The sequence below is a fragment of the Ischnura elegans genome (assembly GCF_921293095.1).
Source record: "Ischnura elegans chromosome 13 unlocalized genomic scaffold, ioIscEleg1.1 SUPER_13_unloc_1, whole genome shotgun sequence".
NCBI lineage: Eukaryota > Metazoa > Arthropoda > Insecta > Odonata > Coenagrionidae > Ischnura > Ischnura elegans.
This window is the reverse complement of record NW_025791657.1, coordinates 6,422,503-6,440,813: the sequence shown is the minus strand read 5'-3', so window position 1 is coordinate 6,440,813 and position 18,311 is coordinate 6,422,503. Positions and strand designations below refer to the sequence as shown.

The 18,311-nt window shown below is 35.1% G+C and overlaps 1 protein-coding gene across 1 annotated transcript; it reads left to right on the top strand.

Moving 5' to 3' along the window:
• On the top strand, positions 1–17,590 carry LOC124172535. Its single transcript, XM_046551981.1, has 6 exons — positions 1–556; positions 676–813; positions 7,781–7,948; positions 15,405–15,524; positions 16,523–16,651; positions 17,537–17,590. Exons 1-6 carry the CDS (start codon positions 389–391, stop codon positions 17,588–17,590), a joined length of 777 nt encoding a protein of 258 aa, XP_046407937.1. The 5' UTR covers positions 1–388.
• The last annotated feature ends 721 nt before the right edge of the window (positions 17,591–18,311 follow it).

Sequence of the window (18,311 nt, the reverse complement as noted above, 5' to 3'; positions counted from 1 at the left end):
ATGCTAATGCAGGTTAATTTCGGAACGCGCCTTGATTAGAGTCCTGCTATGTATATGTGCCTCTAGCGGCTAAAATGTAAACTAAAACTCAGTGAAAGCAAACAAATCTTTGATGGCATGATCTTATATAATCATTGTTACAGAGAACTGCAAGGTCAATCGTCTTATCCATTTTGCTGTGGTGTATTTTTCCGTTGAGGTGCTTATGAGTTATTTAAATTTTAAAATTTAAACTTGTCTTTCACCGCAAGCATTCTAAATATAGGTTATATCATCGAATTGTATGTAGTTCCCGTGACGAATCTGGATATCTCAGTTTGTTGTGTGTTGTTGATTTCAACGACAATTTAACATATGTAAAGACTGAAAGAGTTATTGACATTAAAACATGAATCGTACCGCCGGGATTTTCACCGCTTCATCAGAAAGGGATTCTGAGGGTACCATGTGCAGACTATGCATGAAGAATAATGATTACTTTTACAACATATACACTTCCAACGTAGCTTGCAGAATTACTGTGAAGGATGCTATAAATGGTTTACTCGGGTTAGAAGTAAGTGGTTCGATACCTACAACTTATTTATTTTTCTTTGTCATATTGCTTTAGTTATTCCATGTGATCAGCATCATTTCGTACTTCTCCAATGTTTAGCGTGTTGATTGCTATCTTAGGTTGCTGTGGGAGATGGCCTGCCCACCACCCTGTGTCCCCTTTGTTTGAAAAAGCTCACGGAATTCAGTGTTTTCAAAATGACTTGTTTACAATCGGACGCAAAGCTGAGAAAACTTTCTGCGGTGAATTGCTTTAGGGTGAGTATTTTAGTTTATTCTCTTTTGAAGACTGGTGCATTGTATGTTTCGGAAAATGTTAAGCGAGAGTCTTTGGTTTGTGTCAACATCAGTGAGAAATCCAGTTGAATCATTATTTGTGGATTAAACTTGTTATAGCAGTTGTTTGATTGGATTTACTCAAAATTGTGATTGATTATTCACTTGATGCCATAACTTAGGAAATAGAATGTTGTATGACTTCTTGAAGGTGGTAAATCTAACTTTATTTAAAAAGTGCTTTGAGTAGAGATTAAAAATAAATAGAGCATTATTTTTGTTAATTGATAATACTGGAGTACTTTCAAGGCCGTCGGACATGGTTGACGGGGTAGTGAAACTAGCCCAGTGTCCCGCAAGCTTTGTTTATCAATATCCATGCGAAGTGATTTTTACCCTGCAGTTGGTGTTTTTGGTGGTGATAAGTAAAGGCGTTTTGTTGTCTGATTCAACTATGTGTTTGTAAAATAATTATGGCTAACAAAGTGGGGCATTCAAATTCGACAACTCATAAAAGGCAATGAACCCACTACGCAATGAAACAATCCCTTTTAATAAATCTACTCACTTCGAAGCATATAAGAACGAACAAAAAAACCTCGTACTGGTTCCTGCTAATCATGATTGTGAACTTAAATTGAGCTGAAACTTAGTGTCCAATCATAGGCTAAACTGCACACACACAAAATGTGAATTCTTGAGGTTTTCTTTATTTATAATTAAACATACCTGCTGACAGTTCAAAAACATCTCTCAATTTTCACGGCTTGTTATACTAAAAGATGAGAGGTGCAATGTATATAGAAGTGGCCCAGTATTTAAAATTAAGTTTCAGCTTTGAACTCGATAGTTGCAAAAAATGTCATTACTGATGAAATATATATTCTTAAAGAGTCCTTTGGTTCAGATTGTGAACAGTTTAATTAGTATATAAGCACAGCACACCATACACCTTTTTATATTCACCACAAACTAATCTATTTCCTAACAACAATCAACCATAAACAAACTATTTAATAAAACATAAATAAAAACATATCATGGCAACCTATGCAACCTGGCATGTTGCTTCCACATCATATTGCAAATTGCCATATTAACACCCCCCCTCAATTTGACAATTCTTGTATCACATTTACTTTTTCCCTTAAAATACAGAAACGTGTGGTGCCAAGTGGCTTAGTTAACATATCAGCCTTTTGATTGCTTGATGGCACATATTTTACATTAAAAATGTTTTTCTGTATAAGATCACTCAGAAAATAATATTTCACCTCAACATGTTTCATTCTACGATACTTATGTCTAAACAATAAATGAATACAGGACTGATTGTCCTCAAACAAGATTACTGGTTTCTTTACATCTATACCGAAGTCTTCTAAAATTCCAATTGTCCATTTGGCTTCGCATGCACCCTCACACAAAGCCACAAGCTCTGCTTCCGTTGTGGATAGTGATACATTCGACTGCTTTCTTGTACTCCATGATACAGTGCCACCAAAGACTTCCACTACAAAACCAGATGTGGACTTTCTGTCTTGTGAGTCTCCAGCCCAATCTGCATCAGCAAAACACTACGGATTCAAGTGAATCCTTCTTAGGAAAAAATAATACGTAATCAAGTGTACCTTTAATGTATCTAAGCACTCTTTTAAGCCCTTTCCATAGTCCTTCAGTGGGCCTTCTCTGATATCTGCTAAATAAATTTACACTTAAAGATAAATCTGGTCTAGAAATAGACATCAAATACATTAAACATACAATAAGTTCCTTCACTGGTTTATCAGTTATAATAGGCTCATTATCAAAATCAGTACCACAAAATTTTTCTTCAATTGGAGATTTGGTAGGCTTGCAATCAGACATATTAAATCTACTCAACATATCTTCCATGTACTTCTTTTGAGATAAATACATACCAGCTCTATCCATGTCAATCTTGATTCCTAAGTAGAACTTTAAATTTCCAAGATCAGTCATCTTAAATTTTTCCATTAATTTTCTTTTCACATAACTCAATTCTACATCACTACTACAGGCAATAAGCAAATCATCAACATAAAGTAGAATATAAATCGCAATAGCTTCCTTAATGTACACATACAGACACCTATCATGCTTTGACTGAACAAAACCAAGGCTTTGCACATACTTATCGAAACAACTATTCCATTCCTTGGGGGCTTGCTTTAGTCCATACAATGGTTTCTGGAGCTTGCAAACCAAGTTTCCTTTAACATTAACTCCTGGGGGTGGTAGCATGAATATTTCATCATTTAAATTACCTTGCAGGAATGCATTCTTTACATCCATTTGACCTGAAACTAATGATGTATGGTTAATGACAGACAATAATATACGAACTGTAGACATTCGAGCAACAGGGGCATATGTTTCTTCATAACCAAGTCCTCTTCTTTGAGCGCATCCCCTGATGACTAATCTTGCTTTGTATCTTGAAGTGTTTCCATTTTCATCTTTCTTCACTTTGAATATCCATTTTGCATCAATAGCTTTCCTTCCTTCAGGCAGTTCACATAGTTTCCAAGTTTTATTTTCTTCCAACGATGATAATTCCTCCTTGATGGCTTCCTTCCACAGTGGTGCATCACCCCTCTGCTCCGCTTCTTCAAATGTGGCTGGTGCATCACTAACATAATCTTCAGCCATTAGAGCATATGCTACTTGGTCATCAGTTTCTATATCTTCCACATAATCTTCCAAATATCGTGGTGTTGTCTTCTTCCTTTTTCCTCTTCCAAGTTCTTGTGAATCATTGTTACGACTTCTTGGTAGTTGTATTGGCTCTGGAGTTTCTTGAGTCTCTGTCTGTAGTTCTTTTTCTATTCCTTGAAAATTTTCATTTTGCATTTCATTAGCTTCATTCTTTCCTTCTTCTTGATCAGTACTGGAATAGAACTCTTCATTCTTCTTTAATGACTTAATTGTTCTTTTCTCATCAAATATAATATCTCTTCCACTGATTAACTTATTTGTTTTGATATCCAAAAGTCTGTATCCATTTGCACAATATCCAAGCATTATACAAGCTTTAGAGTGGGTATCAAGTTTCCCTTTTCTTAATTCTTTTGGTATATGAAGGTGAGCAATACATCCAAAAACTTTGAGCTTCCCAATATTTTGTTTTCTTCCATACCACAATTCTGCTGGAATTGCATTTTTTAAGGCTAACGTGGGACATCTGTTTATAGTATAAACTGCTGACATTACTGCTTCTGACCAGAATTTCTTTTCAAGTCCAGAGTCCGACAGCATACATCTTGCCTTGTCCATTATGTTCCTGTTCATCCTCTCAGCTACACCATTTTGAGATGGTGTGTATCTCATAGTATATTCCACCTGTATTCCTCTTTTAGCAGAAAATTCTTTCATCATAGTTGAGACATACTCTCCTCCATTATCACAACGGAGTCGACTCAATGGCAAATTGAAGTGAGCTGTTGCCATGGCTGTATACATCTGAAAATACTTAAAAACTTGATCTTTTGATTCAAGCAAATACGCAACTGTAAAATGAGTGAAGTCATCAAAAAATATTAAGACATATTCTTTGCCGTCATAGGATGTAGGACTAATAGGCCCCATCACATCACTATGAATAATTTCCAATGGACGATTTGCCCTATTCCTTGAAGTATTGTGTGGCAGCTTTGTTTGTTTTCCTTCCAGACACACAGTACAAATGTCCTTTTCCTTTTCTTGTATTCTCAACCCATCAACAAGCTTTTCTAATACTTTCATGTTTTCATAACCAAGGTGAGCCAATCTTCTATGCCAAAGTGCAGTACTTGAAGTTCCTGAGCTAATTAGGGCCTTTTCCATATTGTTTTTCTGTAATATCAGCTCTATTTCATAAAGCTTCTTTTTCCTGTATCCAATTCCTAGTAGAGTTCCTTCTTGATATATTTTCCCTGTTCCATTCTTAAACACAACTTCGAGTCCTTTCATGTCTAATTGAGCAACTGAGATGAGATTGATGTCCATATCAGGCACTATTAGTACATAATGCAAGGTTATGTTCCTCCATTTTCCTTCCACATTTGTCTTTACATTTATATCTCCTTTTATTTCAGCAATTAAGAAGCTATTTCTTTTAGCGATCTTTATTTTAATTGGAACATCTAGCTTTCTGATATTAAAAACTTCATCCTTCAAGCAGGCCAGATGCTCTGATGCCCCTGAGTCAATAATCCATTTATTCCTTAAATCTAAATATTCTAATTCTGAGTACTCAGCATTCAATGTCATGGATGGATTTTCAAATTTACAGGTTGTTAAACTGTAGCTTACTTTTGTTTCATAGATGTTATTTTCTCCTTTTCCATGGTCACTGGAGTCAGCTAGATTAGCTCCACCACTATAATTTCGAAATGGTTGTTGAGGCTTTCTGCATTGAGCTCTTGTGTGGCCTATGGCTATACCACAATTATGACATGTAAAAGGGAAAGCTGGTATTTTCTTTTGTGAATTTCGGAAATCGTTCTTCTTTTTATATTCTTGTGCCTGTGGATTTCCATGAATAGGAATGAAAATAGGATTTCTCATATGTTTTTCACTTATATACTTTCCTTTTGACTGGGCAGCAAATACTGAAATTGGCTGGTCTTCACACGTGGGTTTTTGCTTGCTTGTTCCTCGTTTGGATTCCTCATCTATTAATCGTCCTTTTACAAAAGATAGAGTTAATTCTTCAGTACGAATGGTCTCAATTGCTGTTACAACTGCATCATATTCCTTAGGCATGGTTAATAATAAGTGGCAAATAATGTCATTCTCTTCCATCGTTTTTCCTGATGTTTTCAATTTTCTTATAGCTTTATCAAACCTTAAGAGGTGAGCTTCCAATTTTCCTGAGATGGATTGAATCTCATGCAGAGCAATCTCTTCATTAGTTGTATTTGATTTGTGATACTTTTCCGCTCAAATATAGTCTGCAGTGTTTCCCAGGCTTCAAATGCTGTGGCCTTATCCTTTACATATTCCAAGTGGCTGTCTGATATTTTCTGCACAATAAGGCTTTTACATTTTTTAGCATTTCTCTGTACTTCTGTGTATCCCTTTTGTTTCTTAACTTTATCAGCCTCACTGTCTTCCTTAGATCCAATAAAAGGTGCAAGTTTGGTATATAATGGCACTTCCACAAATTCAATTAAGTTTTTCTCATCCAGGAGAACTTCCATTCTAAATTTCCAATTGCTGTAATTAGTTCCGTCAAAAAGTGGTACATGGTACCTAATTCCCTCTTCATCAGCCATTTTCAATTTAATTTTCAATTCAGTATTTCCAATTCTGACCAAAGTTTTCCTGGGCTCCCATAACCTGATGAAATATATATTCTTAAAGAGTCCTTTGGTTCAGATTGTGAACAGTTTAATTAGTATATAAGCACAGCGCACCAACTAATCTTTTTCCTAACAACAATCAACCATAAACAAACTATTTAATTAAACATAAATAAAAACATATCATGGCAACCTATGCAACCTGGCATGTTGCTTCCACATCATATTGCAAATTGCCATATTAACAATTACTAACGTTTTAAACTACATACATAAAACTGAACTCAATGAGAAAATGGATGTGATGTATCTTTTAAGTATCAATTTGTTTAGTGTGTTGGACAGTTACTTTGTTACAGGGTTATGATTAAATTTTTATTTTAGCAAAAATGTATATTGATATGTGAACATTATATTTGCTAAAACAATCTATGGCTTTCTGCTATTACAAATGATTTCGTTTTTGAGCAAAAATAATGTTTCTTTGAATAATAAATTAGTTAAAATTGTATTCTGCATTTAAAATTTTGGTGTTTTAAAATCCCTAAGTTTTTTCTTTGAATAACAACTAAGATGATCACTGAATCTGATGTTCTGCATTTTTTAGGGTTATTGAGGAAAAGTTTTTTGTGTTAAATTTGCACTGGTTATTTTGATAATTATGATATATTTGAGGTCTGTTTTTTTTCAACTTCAATATTTTTTCAGATAAGTAATATTGTTAGAAATTTACCTTTTCAGAACAGTTTTTTGTTAGTGATTCTCTGTACAGGGAATCGATTGGTGTTCCACTTTGTAGGTAAATTTTGTTAATGAATTAGTTGTTTAAGAATTTTTTTCTGATAAAATTTCAACTCTATACAGGTTTCTTTCTCGAAGAAATTTTTCACCTTAATCCAGAGCTGAAAAAGCATGTTAGCTGTATTTACTTTTTACTTTACTAAGTGATGAGATTTAAAAATATAAAAATCTCCTAAATTAGTAAGGTTTCGTCCACCAGATTATTGAAGTGGGCTTGTCAGAACATCCTAGATTCTCATTTGTCTTCTTTCCTATGCCGTACACTATTCAGTGCATAGGCTGTACAGGCATTGCTCTCTTGCCCGTTGAAATTGGTCCCATAAATCTAATTTCTGTCTCTTCTATGATGTTTTGAGTCCTAGAACAATTTTTTTCTCCTCTTTACCGCTTTTCTTAAGTCTCCCATCGAATATCAGGCTGATGATTTTCTACCTTTCTGCCTTAGATAGTGGCCAAAATATGAGATATATCTCTTCTCTCCCTGAGTTGGTATTTGAGTACATGGAAAAAGGAGTTCAATTCCAATAGAAATGAATCAAAAACATACTCCACATGAAAGATTCACATTTAAAGACACGTCTGTTGAAAATATTTATGTATTTTCTTTCTTTCATGCCTCGTAATACGGACACAATGTGAACTGATTATACCAAGTATTCTCCTGCCTAATTTGGTTTCAGCAGCTTTTTAGGTTTTCAGTTTTGGATAAAGAGAAACATGTCAAGCTTTACGCAAATGCTTGGATATTACATTGAAAATCCTATTTCATCAATATTAGGAGTATGCTTCATTTGTTGACTTTCGAGTGGATGGATTCTTAATCACTGTTACTCTCTTCACAGGGTATCCAAAGAGAGGAGGCAGCTGATGACAAGTTGGGGACTCCTGCTGAGACAAATGGCTGCATTCGAGATGAGATACAAGGCACCTCACATCTCACTTTCTCACCCCAAAGGACTGAAATATACATTCCTGTGGAAGACTCCCAACAACTCGGATCTAATATGTTGGTAAGTTTTATTCTCATTCACAGTGAAACCTGAGTTTAATGACCCTAAGTTGTTGACATTTACTCGGTAGTTTGACGTAAGTGGCTTCGTGCAGCATAAATGGATGTATTTCTACAGGAAGTCACCTTCGCTTATGTGAATAGGGAGACCAGATGCCATGAAGTGAAAAATGCAGGAGAGCTCCCTATTAAATAAGCAATAAGAGGAAAAGTAGGCCAATGAAAAAATAATGACAATTTTATAGTTTGGAATAGTAAAATTAATTTGCGGTATGATTTTATATATTTTTCTGTGTATCTATTTTTGTTAAGCAATTTATGTATTTGTATAAGCTAGGTAGCTATTAACACATTCAATGCGGATGCGATTTTCGTGAAGGTCATCAGAATCGGTCGATAAATTAAGAAAGACAAAGAGAGAGTTTTCACCAACATACCTTCAGTTCAAGCAAGGCTATTTAAAAAAGGCGCTCATTGTTCCAAAGAGGGTTCCTTGCTTAAGGTCATACGCACCATCAAAAAGCTTGGGAATGGATATTAGTTACTTACGAAAGCAGAGAATGGCCTCCTGGCCTGAATGGCAGAGCACTTGTATTGACCCGCTCCATATATTGACTTGGACGGGACTACGTCAATTGACATGTTCCACACTGAATGGTTAAAAATGAGATAAGAAGAAAGTCAGCAACTTGAAAAATAGTGGCAATTTCACGATTTAGAACAATATAAATTAATTAGACCTATGATATTGTAATATTTTGTGGACATAATTTTCTCAAGCAATGTTTGTATTTTTACAGCTACCTAGGTAGCTGGTAACAGATTCACTATACACAAAATCAAGATTTTCAATGAGAAGGAAAATGTCCCATTCATATAAAATCCAACCCGATGCCAGACAAACATCCCAACTGTACCCAATGGCAGGAGTTCTATGAATAAAAATGCCTGTTGGCTCCGCCCAACATCTGGTGAGAAAGGTTTAAAAGGAAAGGATGCATGGAGGAAAAGCGGGACACTTGAAACGTAATTGCAAATTCATAATTTGGAACTAAAGAACTTAATTAGCACTGTGGTTTTGTTTTTTGTTTGTGGATCCAACTTTTTCAAGCAATTTTTGCATTTTTGACAGTGCTAAGTTTTTAAATTTTTACTGAGGCCATGTTCAAATTCACCATGAATGCACTCTTGTGCTCTAACCAGCACTTTTTGATGGTCACATTTGGGAAGTGACGTCGAATGGTGTGATTCCAGTCAACTCCGGTCCTGCTCTGAAGAGCGCATAAGTCGAAGAGCAAGACGAAAGGTGAGGATTCACCCTTACTTGCTAAACACAGGTAGAAATATCTGTTCATTATGTGAATACCGATAGGATATGATTTGAGGCAGTGAGTTGGTTATTTAAATTGTTCTTGATGAATCGAGTAAATATCAAATCCAAATTAATCTAGAATAAATGTGAATCTCAGTGTGTCCAGCAACCGCAACAGCAACAGGAAAATCGGGATTTATGCAAGAATTTTAAGTGTCTGGAATTATGCATTAAATATCATGAAAATTTTCTCCAGCCTGAAAATTAAAATTCATTTCAGGCATAATTTTTCAAGTTTAATGGCCATTTTCTGGCGTAAAATGTGTTTGTCGTAATCATAAATGCAGTAGGTGAGTGGAATTTTTACAGCTGCATCGAAACGTGGAATGTCAGACAAGAGTATGGAATTGAAATTCCTTGCACTCTTGTCTCAAGTAAGATTCAAAAACTCAAAGATTAAGACAGATGATATCAGCATTTACTTATGAGGTTGAAGTAGCTTCTTTGCTTGAATAGTATGAATTTAAATGATAAAATTAAATTTGATGATGAAGTGTGTGTTAACTGATCCATTCCTTGGCCTTATAAATTTCTTATCTATCACAGTAATCACGTAACATCAACCTGAAAACTTTCCCTGGAAAAATCACGAATAGTGGAAGAATTGTTCTGCTTTGGTTGGCTAGACACACTAAGTCTTTCAAATTACTGCATTTAAATTGTTATGATAGTATCTTTTCACAGTAGATAATATTTTTAATTTTAACGTCACATTTATTAAATTGTTTTCTGATTTAAAACCTCTTCAATTTGTCTGAACATTACCCTGTACGATATTTGCTGTCCAAAATTAATAAAGTTATTGCGAAGTGTAATGGTTACATTTGGTGCCACTCCGTTGCTTTAGTCGCATTTTGTACGTCATCACTTCCACGATTCCATTTAGTACAGTAAAATATTGCAACACTTAATGAACAACAGCAATGACTGTCTCTTACCTCGAATATGCACCAGTCAACTATTTTTCAGTTTAAAAATCGCCACTCCTCACTGTTGGCACCACTTGCAATCCAAGCAGGAAAGAGTGAAAGAGTCCGCAAGAGTGTAAGAGCACAAGAGGGTAGGGTGCACCCTATGGGTTGGAACACGGCCTGAGGCAATGTTTAGTTTGTTTCTCTTGGTGGTCCTCTGGGTTGAAATTAGAGAAAGTACCCTTTCTGCAGTTGTATTTTCCCATGGTTGGGTTAAGAAATATTCAGAAATTTTGTTGAAATTTCTGAGTGGCTATTAACATATGCATATATTTATAATAATGATTTTCAAAAAGGTAGACTTTTCCCATTCTTAAAAAATCTGCCAAGACTATCAATATAGCCTATTAAGGATGACACGCCTGGACCAACCCGGATGTATGGTCCCCCTATATGAAGGCCATGAAGGCAATACATTATTTCATTTCATTTATTTATGGGATAACCCATAAACGATATTCTTATGTATTACATCACAGATGAAAGAACATAGAAAAAAATAACACATTTAATGAAGCCATTAAATAATAAATTTAAAAAAATCTATAAAGAATTGCTTATCAATGAACAAAATATTTAGGCTGATACAACAATATAAATGTTAAGATATAAAAGTTTTCTCATAGAAAAATTTTTTAAAATGGAGGTCATGTCCGAATTGACATGTGCAGATCAATCCGAATGTCTAGGCACCCTATATGTGACCATCAGTTGCACAACATGAGCCTTAATCTACTTAGGTATATACATCGATCTGAGGTTTATTACACCACCATTCTTGTGGAAAAAATGTCACATCCCATGGAGGAGTCCATTGGTGGTTTGTGTCAATTCTCCTTTCTAGCCTATTGCCTTTGCTTCAGCATAGCTGAATAGCAAGAATACTATATTTTTCTTTAATCGATCTGCCAGCTTTATCATAGGAAATAGCCAGAACCCTCATGTAGCTTTATTATAAGTAAGGGAAGTACAATAAATAACCAAATTTATCTTATTCATTTTGTAAATGAATCTACAAAAGATAGATAGATAAAACATTAAAATAGCCTTCAATAGTAATGTAAAAATGAAGGAAGCTGGTTTCCTTTATGTTGAGTGAGTGTGTGTCTCTCAACCGAAGAAACTGTTGCAACGTCCCTTTAACTATCACAAAATTTATATGCGTTGTATGAGTGCATGTGACTCTACCGAAGAAACCCTAGCAAAGCACCTTGATCCATCTCAAAGGCTTTCTCTGAGCTGAGTGCTTATAATGGGTTTCCGGTTTAGAGGCTCGGGTTGGTCACTACAATGGATTCTTCAATTCCACCAAACCAACAAAGTATTTGTTTTGACATGCTACTTGATCCTTACGTTACGGCCATAGGCGGCTATTTTCATGTTTCATGATTGAAGCTGTAGATCTCGCTTTACCTGTCTCAAGCACTATTTGACGTGTGCACGAAGGTGCAGTCAAAATTGTGTCGTGTATAGGATGGAAACGCTAGAACACATGCGTGAATGTGAGATGTCAAAATAGTCCCTGTTCTAATTCCGTTCATGCATTCGTGCAGTTACATGCCATTTTAGAAATAAATGCCATTCTAGCCTGAGCAATTCTGTGCCTAGTGTAAAACGGCCTTATCAAAGATTTTGTATGTTTGCAATCTTGCATCACTTGTATTTTTCCATCATTGGGCCATGCCAACTGCATTGATGCCCATAGATGTAAACAGCCCAGAGAAAAATCAGCCTATGATCTAGAATATGGAAATTCTATTGCCTGGAATATTCTTCTATCCTGTAATAAAATTTGTGTAACATCACTTTTTTTGTAATATATCTATAGATTTTGGTGAGATTTACCTGTAGTGTATACAAATATTTGATGAAAAGAATTTTTCTTTCATGGAACGTCTTGATTTGCTCATAATAAGGAAAAAAATTACTAAAGTAATTGTTTGGTAACTGACTTAAGGTGACAATTTCATGGTAGACTTCTTGCAATTCTATCTGAAGATGGATTCACTGATAATGAGGATTTTACTTCTCATTGCAAATGATGAGAAAACACTAATCTCTCTGCACCTATTGTTGTGCTGTGGACATTTTTTTAAACAAATAATAATGCACTACAAATGACAGTATAAATTAAACCTTAATGGGATGGAATCGTGTGATGATAACATGGTAATTAGTTATGTGACTTGTATGTGATCAGGCATTATTACTGTATATATATTTACATGCCATAAATCAATAAAGGGTAGCTCTTCCCATGACCTCTCATAGGTGCCAAAAGCTAAAAATATTAACCCTGCAACAGTACACCTCCATTTCCGTTACACTAACCGTACACTGGGGTACTGAGTGCCCCTAAGAGTTAAAATGCGTATAAAATGCAAAAACTTATTATTATTCTAAAAAACATTGAAAACGCGTTATTTGGGCCTTAAATTATTGCAAAAACATAAATTTAATTTCTTGTTTTAATATTTTATTAAATATAGTAAGAGAATTAAGAAACCTTACATTTTCTATCAAATTCTTTTAAAGGTGCAGATTTTTAGTTCGTTCTACTTTTACAGCAGGCTTTCTTGCCCAACGGCACCTATTTTTACCCCTGAGGACACTTTTTTTAACTGAATGACATTTTCGGGGACAGTTTTTTCAACTGCATTTTGTTTCTGATTCTTCATATTCATCTTCCAGGTGTTTTGGTTCAACGTGCAAGTCTTGTGCGTCTTCATTTCGTCTAGGTCATTTTCTTGCATGTGTTGTTTGTTCTTCTTCCCCTTCAAAATCACTTTCATCAAGAACAAACTCATCTTCAGATGCGTCGGGTGAATCTAAGTCTGACATAACATCATCTTCCAAAATGTCGTATTCATTTTCACTTTCTGACTTATCTTCAAAATTCTAAGGGTCAGAAGAACGAGCTAACTCACTTGAAATATCCTCTTCAGTTCGTAGCCTATCCATGACCAAATCAGCATAAAAATACTACGGTAAAATTCCAAAAAATCTACGAAAACGAAATATACACACTTGAATAAAAACTCACACTAACCGTACACTGGGGTACTCAGTGCCCCAAAAACGTTCCAGAAAAGAAATGCGATGTGCCATGGCCACAGCAAACAAAGTAACTTACAGGTCGTAAGGGTCAAGTAAAAGTCACGCGAGCCGGCTGCAGCCAGTGTTGCCAATTAAAATTTACGGCAAAGTTAAAATTCTCAGGGGCACTGAGTGCCTCGGTGTATGGTTCCAGGGTTAAGATACATTTTATATAATTTTAAAGTATGGTAAACTTTTCTTCCTAGGCTCACTGATGTATAAATTTTCCAGATAACTACATACATGTAATGGTTACGTGTGCCTAAGAAAGACCTTGCTAGCTACCTGCCCTGGTATTTGCTCTAAGTGGTCATTATTGATGCCTGCCTTGTACTTACAACTCCCTTCATGGCAGTAGCCTTTGGTAAATCGAAGTTACTATTTTTAGTGATTGCATTGCAATCATCACTTTTTGATGGTATTGATGACGTTTTGTGTCTGGGGAAACAAAGCTGTCCACGTTAACGCAGCAATAAACTTAAGAATGTTTTGTTAAAATCCAGATGTTGTCGCTTCAGGCAAAGTGTGACATGGGTTCACAAAATTTGCTACTCGGGCCAGTGATGGTAGAGAAACACAAGTTTCATGGGAAAATGATTAATGAAGAGACATTTCATCTAAAATTTTATATGGGGTAATAAAATCCATGTAATTCAAACCATGTCAATGCTAATTATTGTGATCCTAAATACCCTATTGCATAATTCGGGAAAAAATAAAGGCTCTGCACTTATTACCCCTTTGTCCAGAAAGACATATTGAGCCGTAATTTATTCATTATTTAAAAAAATCGGAAATATATGTCGAAATTCATGTAGAGCAAGAAATAAACTATAAATAGGGAATAACCTAATTGTAAGTCTCTAATATAACTTAATTTGCTGCTTATTTCATTCTATAAAAACTTTGAAGTAATTATGCGTTTCATCGTACTATTTTTGTTGTACATATGTTTACTGATTAGTTTTTAATGTCTGACTCACATTCAGTATCACCATGGTCAACAAAAAGCCAATTAACTGAAAAATAAAGCATCAAAGCAATTTTGGATAGTACTTTGCGTGAGATTCATGCACCCATGCCGGTCATTGTTGTTATCAATTTGAAGTTTAAGGTCTGAAGTTGGCTAAATCAACATAAAAATTAGGGCGTGTTTTTCTCCATTTCAATTATTGGGAGATGTGCTGTATGATTTTGTATTGCTCAGTGTTTTAGTCATACCAGTGTAAATGAAGTGAACACATATAGACTGGTCTCCACAGTGGTTATCTGCAGTTGATCTCTCTAGTCTGGAACTGGAAATTTTCACTGCTTTTGAAGATCATGTTCCTTAAACTACCATTGCATTCAAAGTTGTTAACAGAATTTTTCAAAATTTTATTTATTACTTGAATTTCTGATGTGCTATTTATGTCATGACAATGACAATTAGCCGCCGTGTTTTTAGGGTGTAAGGCATGCAAGCCTTATGAGCTGTTTAGTTTAAAAAAATGGCCATATGTAGGCTTGATAATGCACATGTAGGGCAAGATCAGTTTATGCTGAGGCTGATGATGTTCCAAGGGTCAGGTAGCCCTGCAATGTCAATGAAACAAATGACCCTTATTTGAAATAAATATGAACAAATGATGACAATAGCTTTATCTTTATTGATTGATGGAATTCTGGACTTCAAAGTCCTCTCCTACAATCAAGCTGAGGACACGCAAATATTCCAAGTCCTGGGTGGGGTTATGCCACCCATTTGGGATTCAAACCCGTAACCTCTGAGTAGAAAGGTGAAGAAGTTACCCACTTCTACTTTGGCTATCACATTGAGAAGCATTCCACACCAAGGTGTGCAGAGTAAACTGGTCATGTCTACCATTTCATTTTAGGTTGTCACTAAAATCTTGTGCAAACATGATTTCAGCCAGCTTGAGTGGTTCTAGGTGAAAGAGGAGGTTTTATTGTTGTTATTTGTAACTATTCACATTTTTATTTTGCCCCATTGATTGGCACCCAGCATTATCTTCTAGGTAACTGTGAAAAATGAGAACGAAGACCCTCTCAGTGAAGGTAATTATCCTGAGATGAACACTCTGGATCCAGCTGGAATTTCAAGTAATACTTTGGACCCATTGGCGACTGGCAATTTGGTAAGTTCACGTTTGCTTTGTTAAGCATAGTTTTGCTACTACACAAATTCAGTCCTCCATGGAATAATCCAATATCATTTACCATAGTAACAATACCTTTTCCCTTCCTTTGTCAAATCTGAATAAGTAAATATTACATGTGTCATGAGTCTTAATTAGAACTTTCACTGTTTCTCATGGTGTTGGTTAAAGAAAAACTTTTCCACTATGTTGACTTGCTAATTTTTGTCTACAATCTACGTTTCCTGACCTATTTTTGCTGCTTTTTCAAGGAGGATTAAGGGAATCACAGTTCCTTAAGTTTTGGCCCATAAGTTCAAAAGTTTTTTTTTGTAACTAAGAGATTAGTCATTCTTGACGAAATCATTCAAAATGAATGGGTCATTGCACTGAACAGAATGGGGGCATACAGCTGCTCTGATCACACACCTTTGCTCACTGAGCAAGTGATACCTTCTTTGGAGAGGGTATTGGATGTTGGCAAACCAGGTTGGTTGTTGAGATGCATCAATTATTTTCCATGACCTGATTTTGATGGAGCATGTTGTATATTCAACTTTGATTGAAATGAAATGTTGTGATTCCTTTAATGGATGAAATCAACATTTTTGTACCCCGTCTGCACATATAGAAAAAATTCTTGGTTGCCGATGAATGATGTCATGAGACCACAGAATAGGGACCTACGGAATTCACATCACAGAATAGGGACCATAGGTCCCTATTCTGTGATGAGACCATCATGTCTCAAAATATTGCTGATAAATTTGTTCTTCCTTCTTTAGAAGATTTTCCTATGGTTAATATGAAAGGTAGAGTAACTTAATGGGCCATTTTTTTATCAATAAATTTGTCCTGCCTTCCTCTCTGAGGTCAGAATAGCAATTCAGGGAATTTTTCATTTAAGCATACATTTGATGTTTTGGTTGTGATCTTTTGCTTCTCGTACCGATTGGTAAAAACCCATGTTAAGGAAGTGTTAATTCTCTTTCTATTAGAGTGTCATGGCAACATGTGGGTCCCCTGGTGTAAAAGCAGATCAGACCAGTGATGATGAAGGAGGATTTGTGCACAATTATAGCACGAATGCGGCCACAGATGACCTTGTGGCCCAAGCCTCTGCTCAGGTAATAAGCATAATAATAATATTTAAATTCGTCCAGGGATTTGTTTGGACAAATATAGGACATGTCAATGAGTATGTAAGGTACAAAAAATATTCAAACGAAGAAAGCAAAAAATATTTATGTGAAGAAAGTCATCATAATTATAAAAATACTTTTTTGTGCAAACATTTGCAGCATACATGTACACACAAGTTTGAGGTAATATAGTCCATTTTTGATGTAGAGTGAGTCATGCTGTTTATGTAGACATTTTACCTATGAGCTCCAGTATCCTTATATGAATTTTGAATAGTATTTTATAGTTGGTTCTATGGCCCGAGATGAGGATACTATACATCACATTCAGGTAGAATACACTATAATAAATTGAAAATAATACATCAATAACTAGTTTCTCTGATAGAATAAAAATACAAGTAGATGTCATTTTTCTGTGGAGCTTCTGAATTTGTTGCTCCTAGGAGACTTCATTACCATGTTTTACACCCAAATAAGGAGAACTGAAATTTTGTGGGATATTCATCAACTTTTACTGGGATCAGTCAGTGTGTAGCTGGTTGCATACAATTTTGAGGTGCATGCATTAGTAAACATTACAATTTTGTAAAATTATTGAGATTATTGCCTTAAAAAGTTATATTAGTGTGCTTAAAGTAATACAAATTTAATACACTTACTACTCATGATACACCCCTAAAAACGCACATAAAATCTAAATGTTATGATAGTAGTATGTTTACAATCGTTTTAGGCTAAAGAGGGGTTTTTAATCCTCTGTACTTTTGATTAGATTGGCAGTGGAATGAGTAAAACAAGCAGTTATTATTTGCATGCAATGAATGCTACTTTATACTCCTTAGCTATTTATTGACTGGCTCACTACAGAATAAAAACCTGTGCTATACCGACATGGAATTACAACCCCTTGGATCAGGGTAGTAACCTTGGTAGATGAAAGAATGGTAGGGTAAATGTCAAAAAAAGCATGGCCTATGATTATCACCTGCAAAACGCAGAAGAATTTGAAAAGGCTACCATGGAAATTCAAGGTTGGTAGTAAGTCCAGTCATTGCAGTACGATGAGCTAACAATGTGATACATTGTAGTCAAGTGAGTAACCACATCTCATCCATGTCTCAGCAAGGCATGTTTTGTATTTTTCTGTACTCTTGTGAGTGATCTGCCCAAAATTGAATCTTATATCTATATTTTCAAAGACTAATAAGAATTTTGAGAGTGATAAAAACATCTAGTGGAAAAATCCTCTGAATACAAACACTTTTTGCTTGCATTGAAAATTAGTCAAAGCAAACAATAATAAAGGCAACAATATCTTGAAGCAATTCAAATAACACATGAATCTCGGTCACATTGAGGCATTAGACAAATAATTGTTCACACAGTAGAATTGATATTTTACTTGTTACTAATCCTACATTTTCTTGATAAGATGAGAGTTTTTTTTCTTTTTCGAGTTCTGTGATAGATAATTGTACAAATATTGCATGTAAATGTATAACACAAGCTGTTAAGTTGTTAATATTACAGAAGTGTATGTTTTGAGTTGGTGTGTAGATATTTATCAATAGTATAAATAGGAATCAATTTTTTTGTAAACTCACGAAGCTATTTCTATATACTGTATCCCTGTTTTTTAATG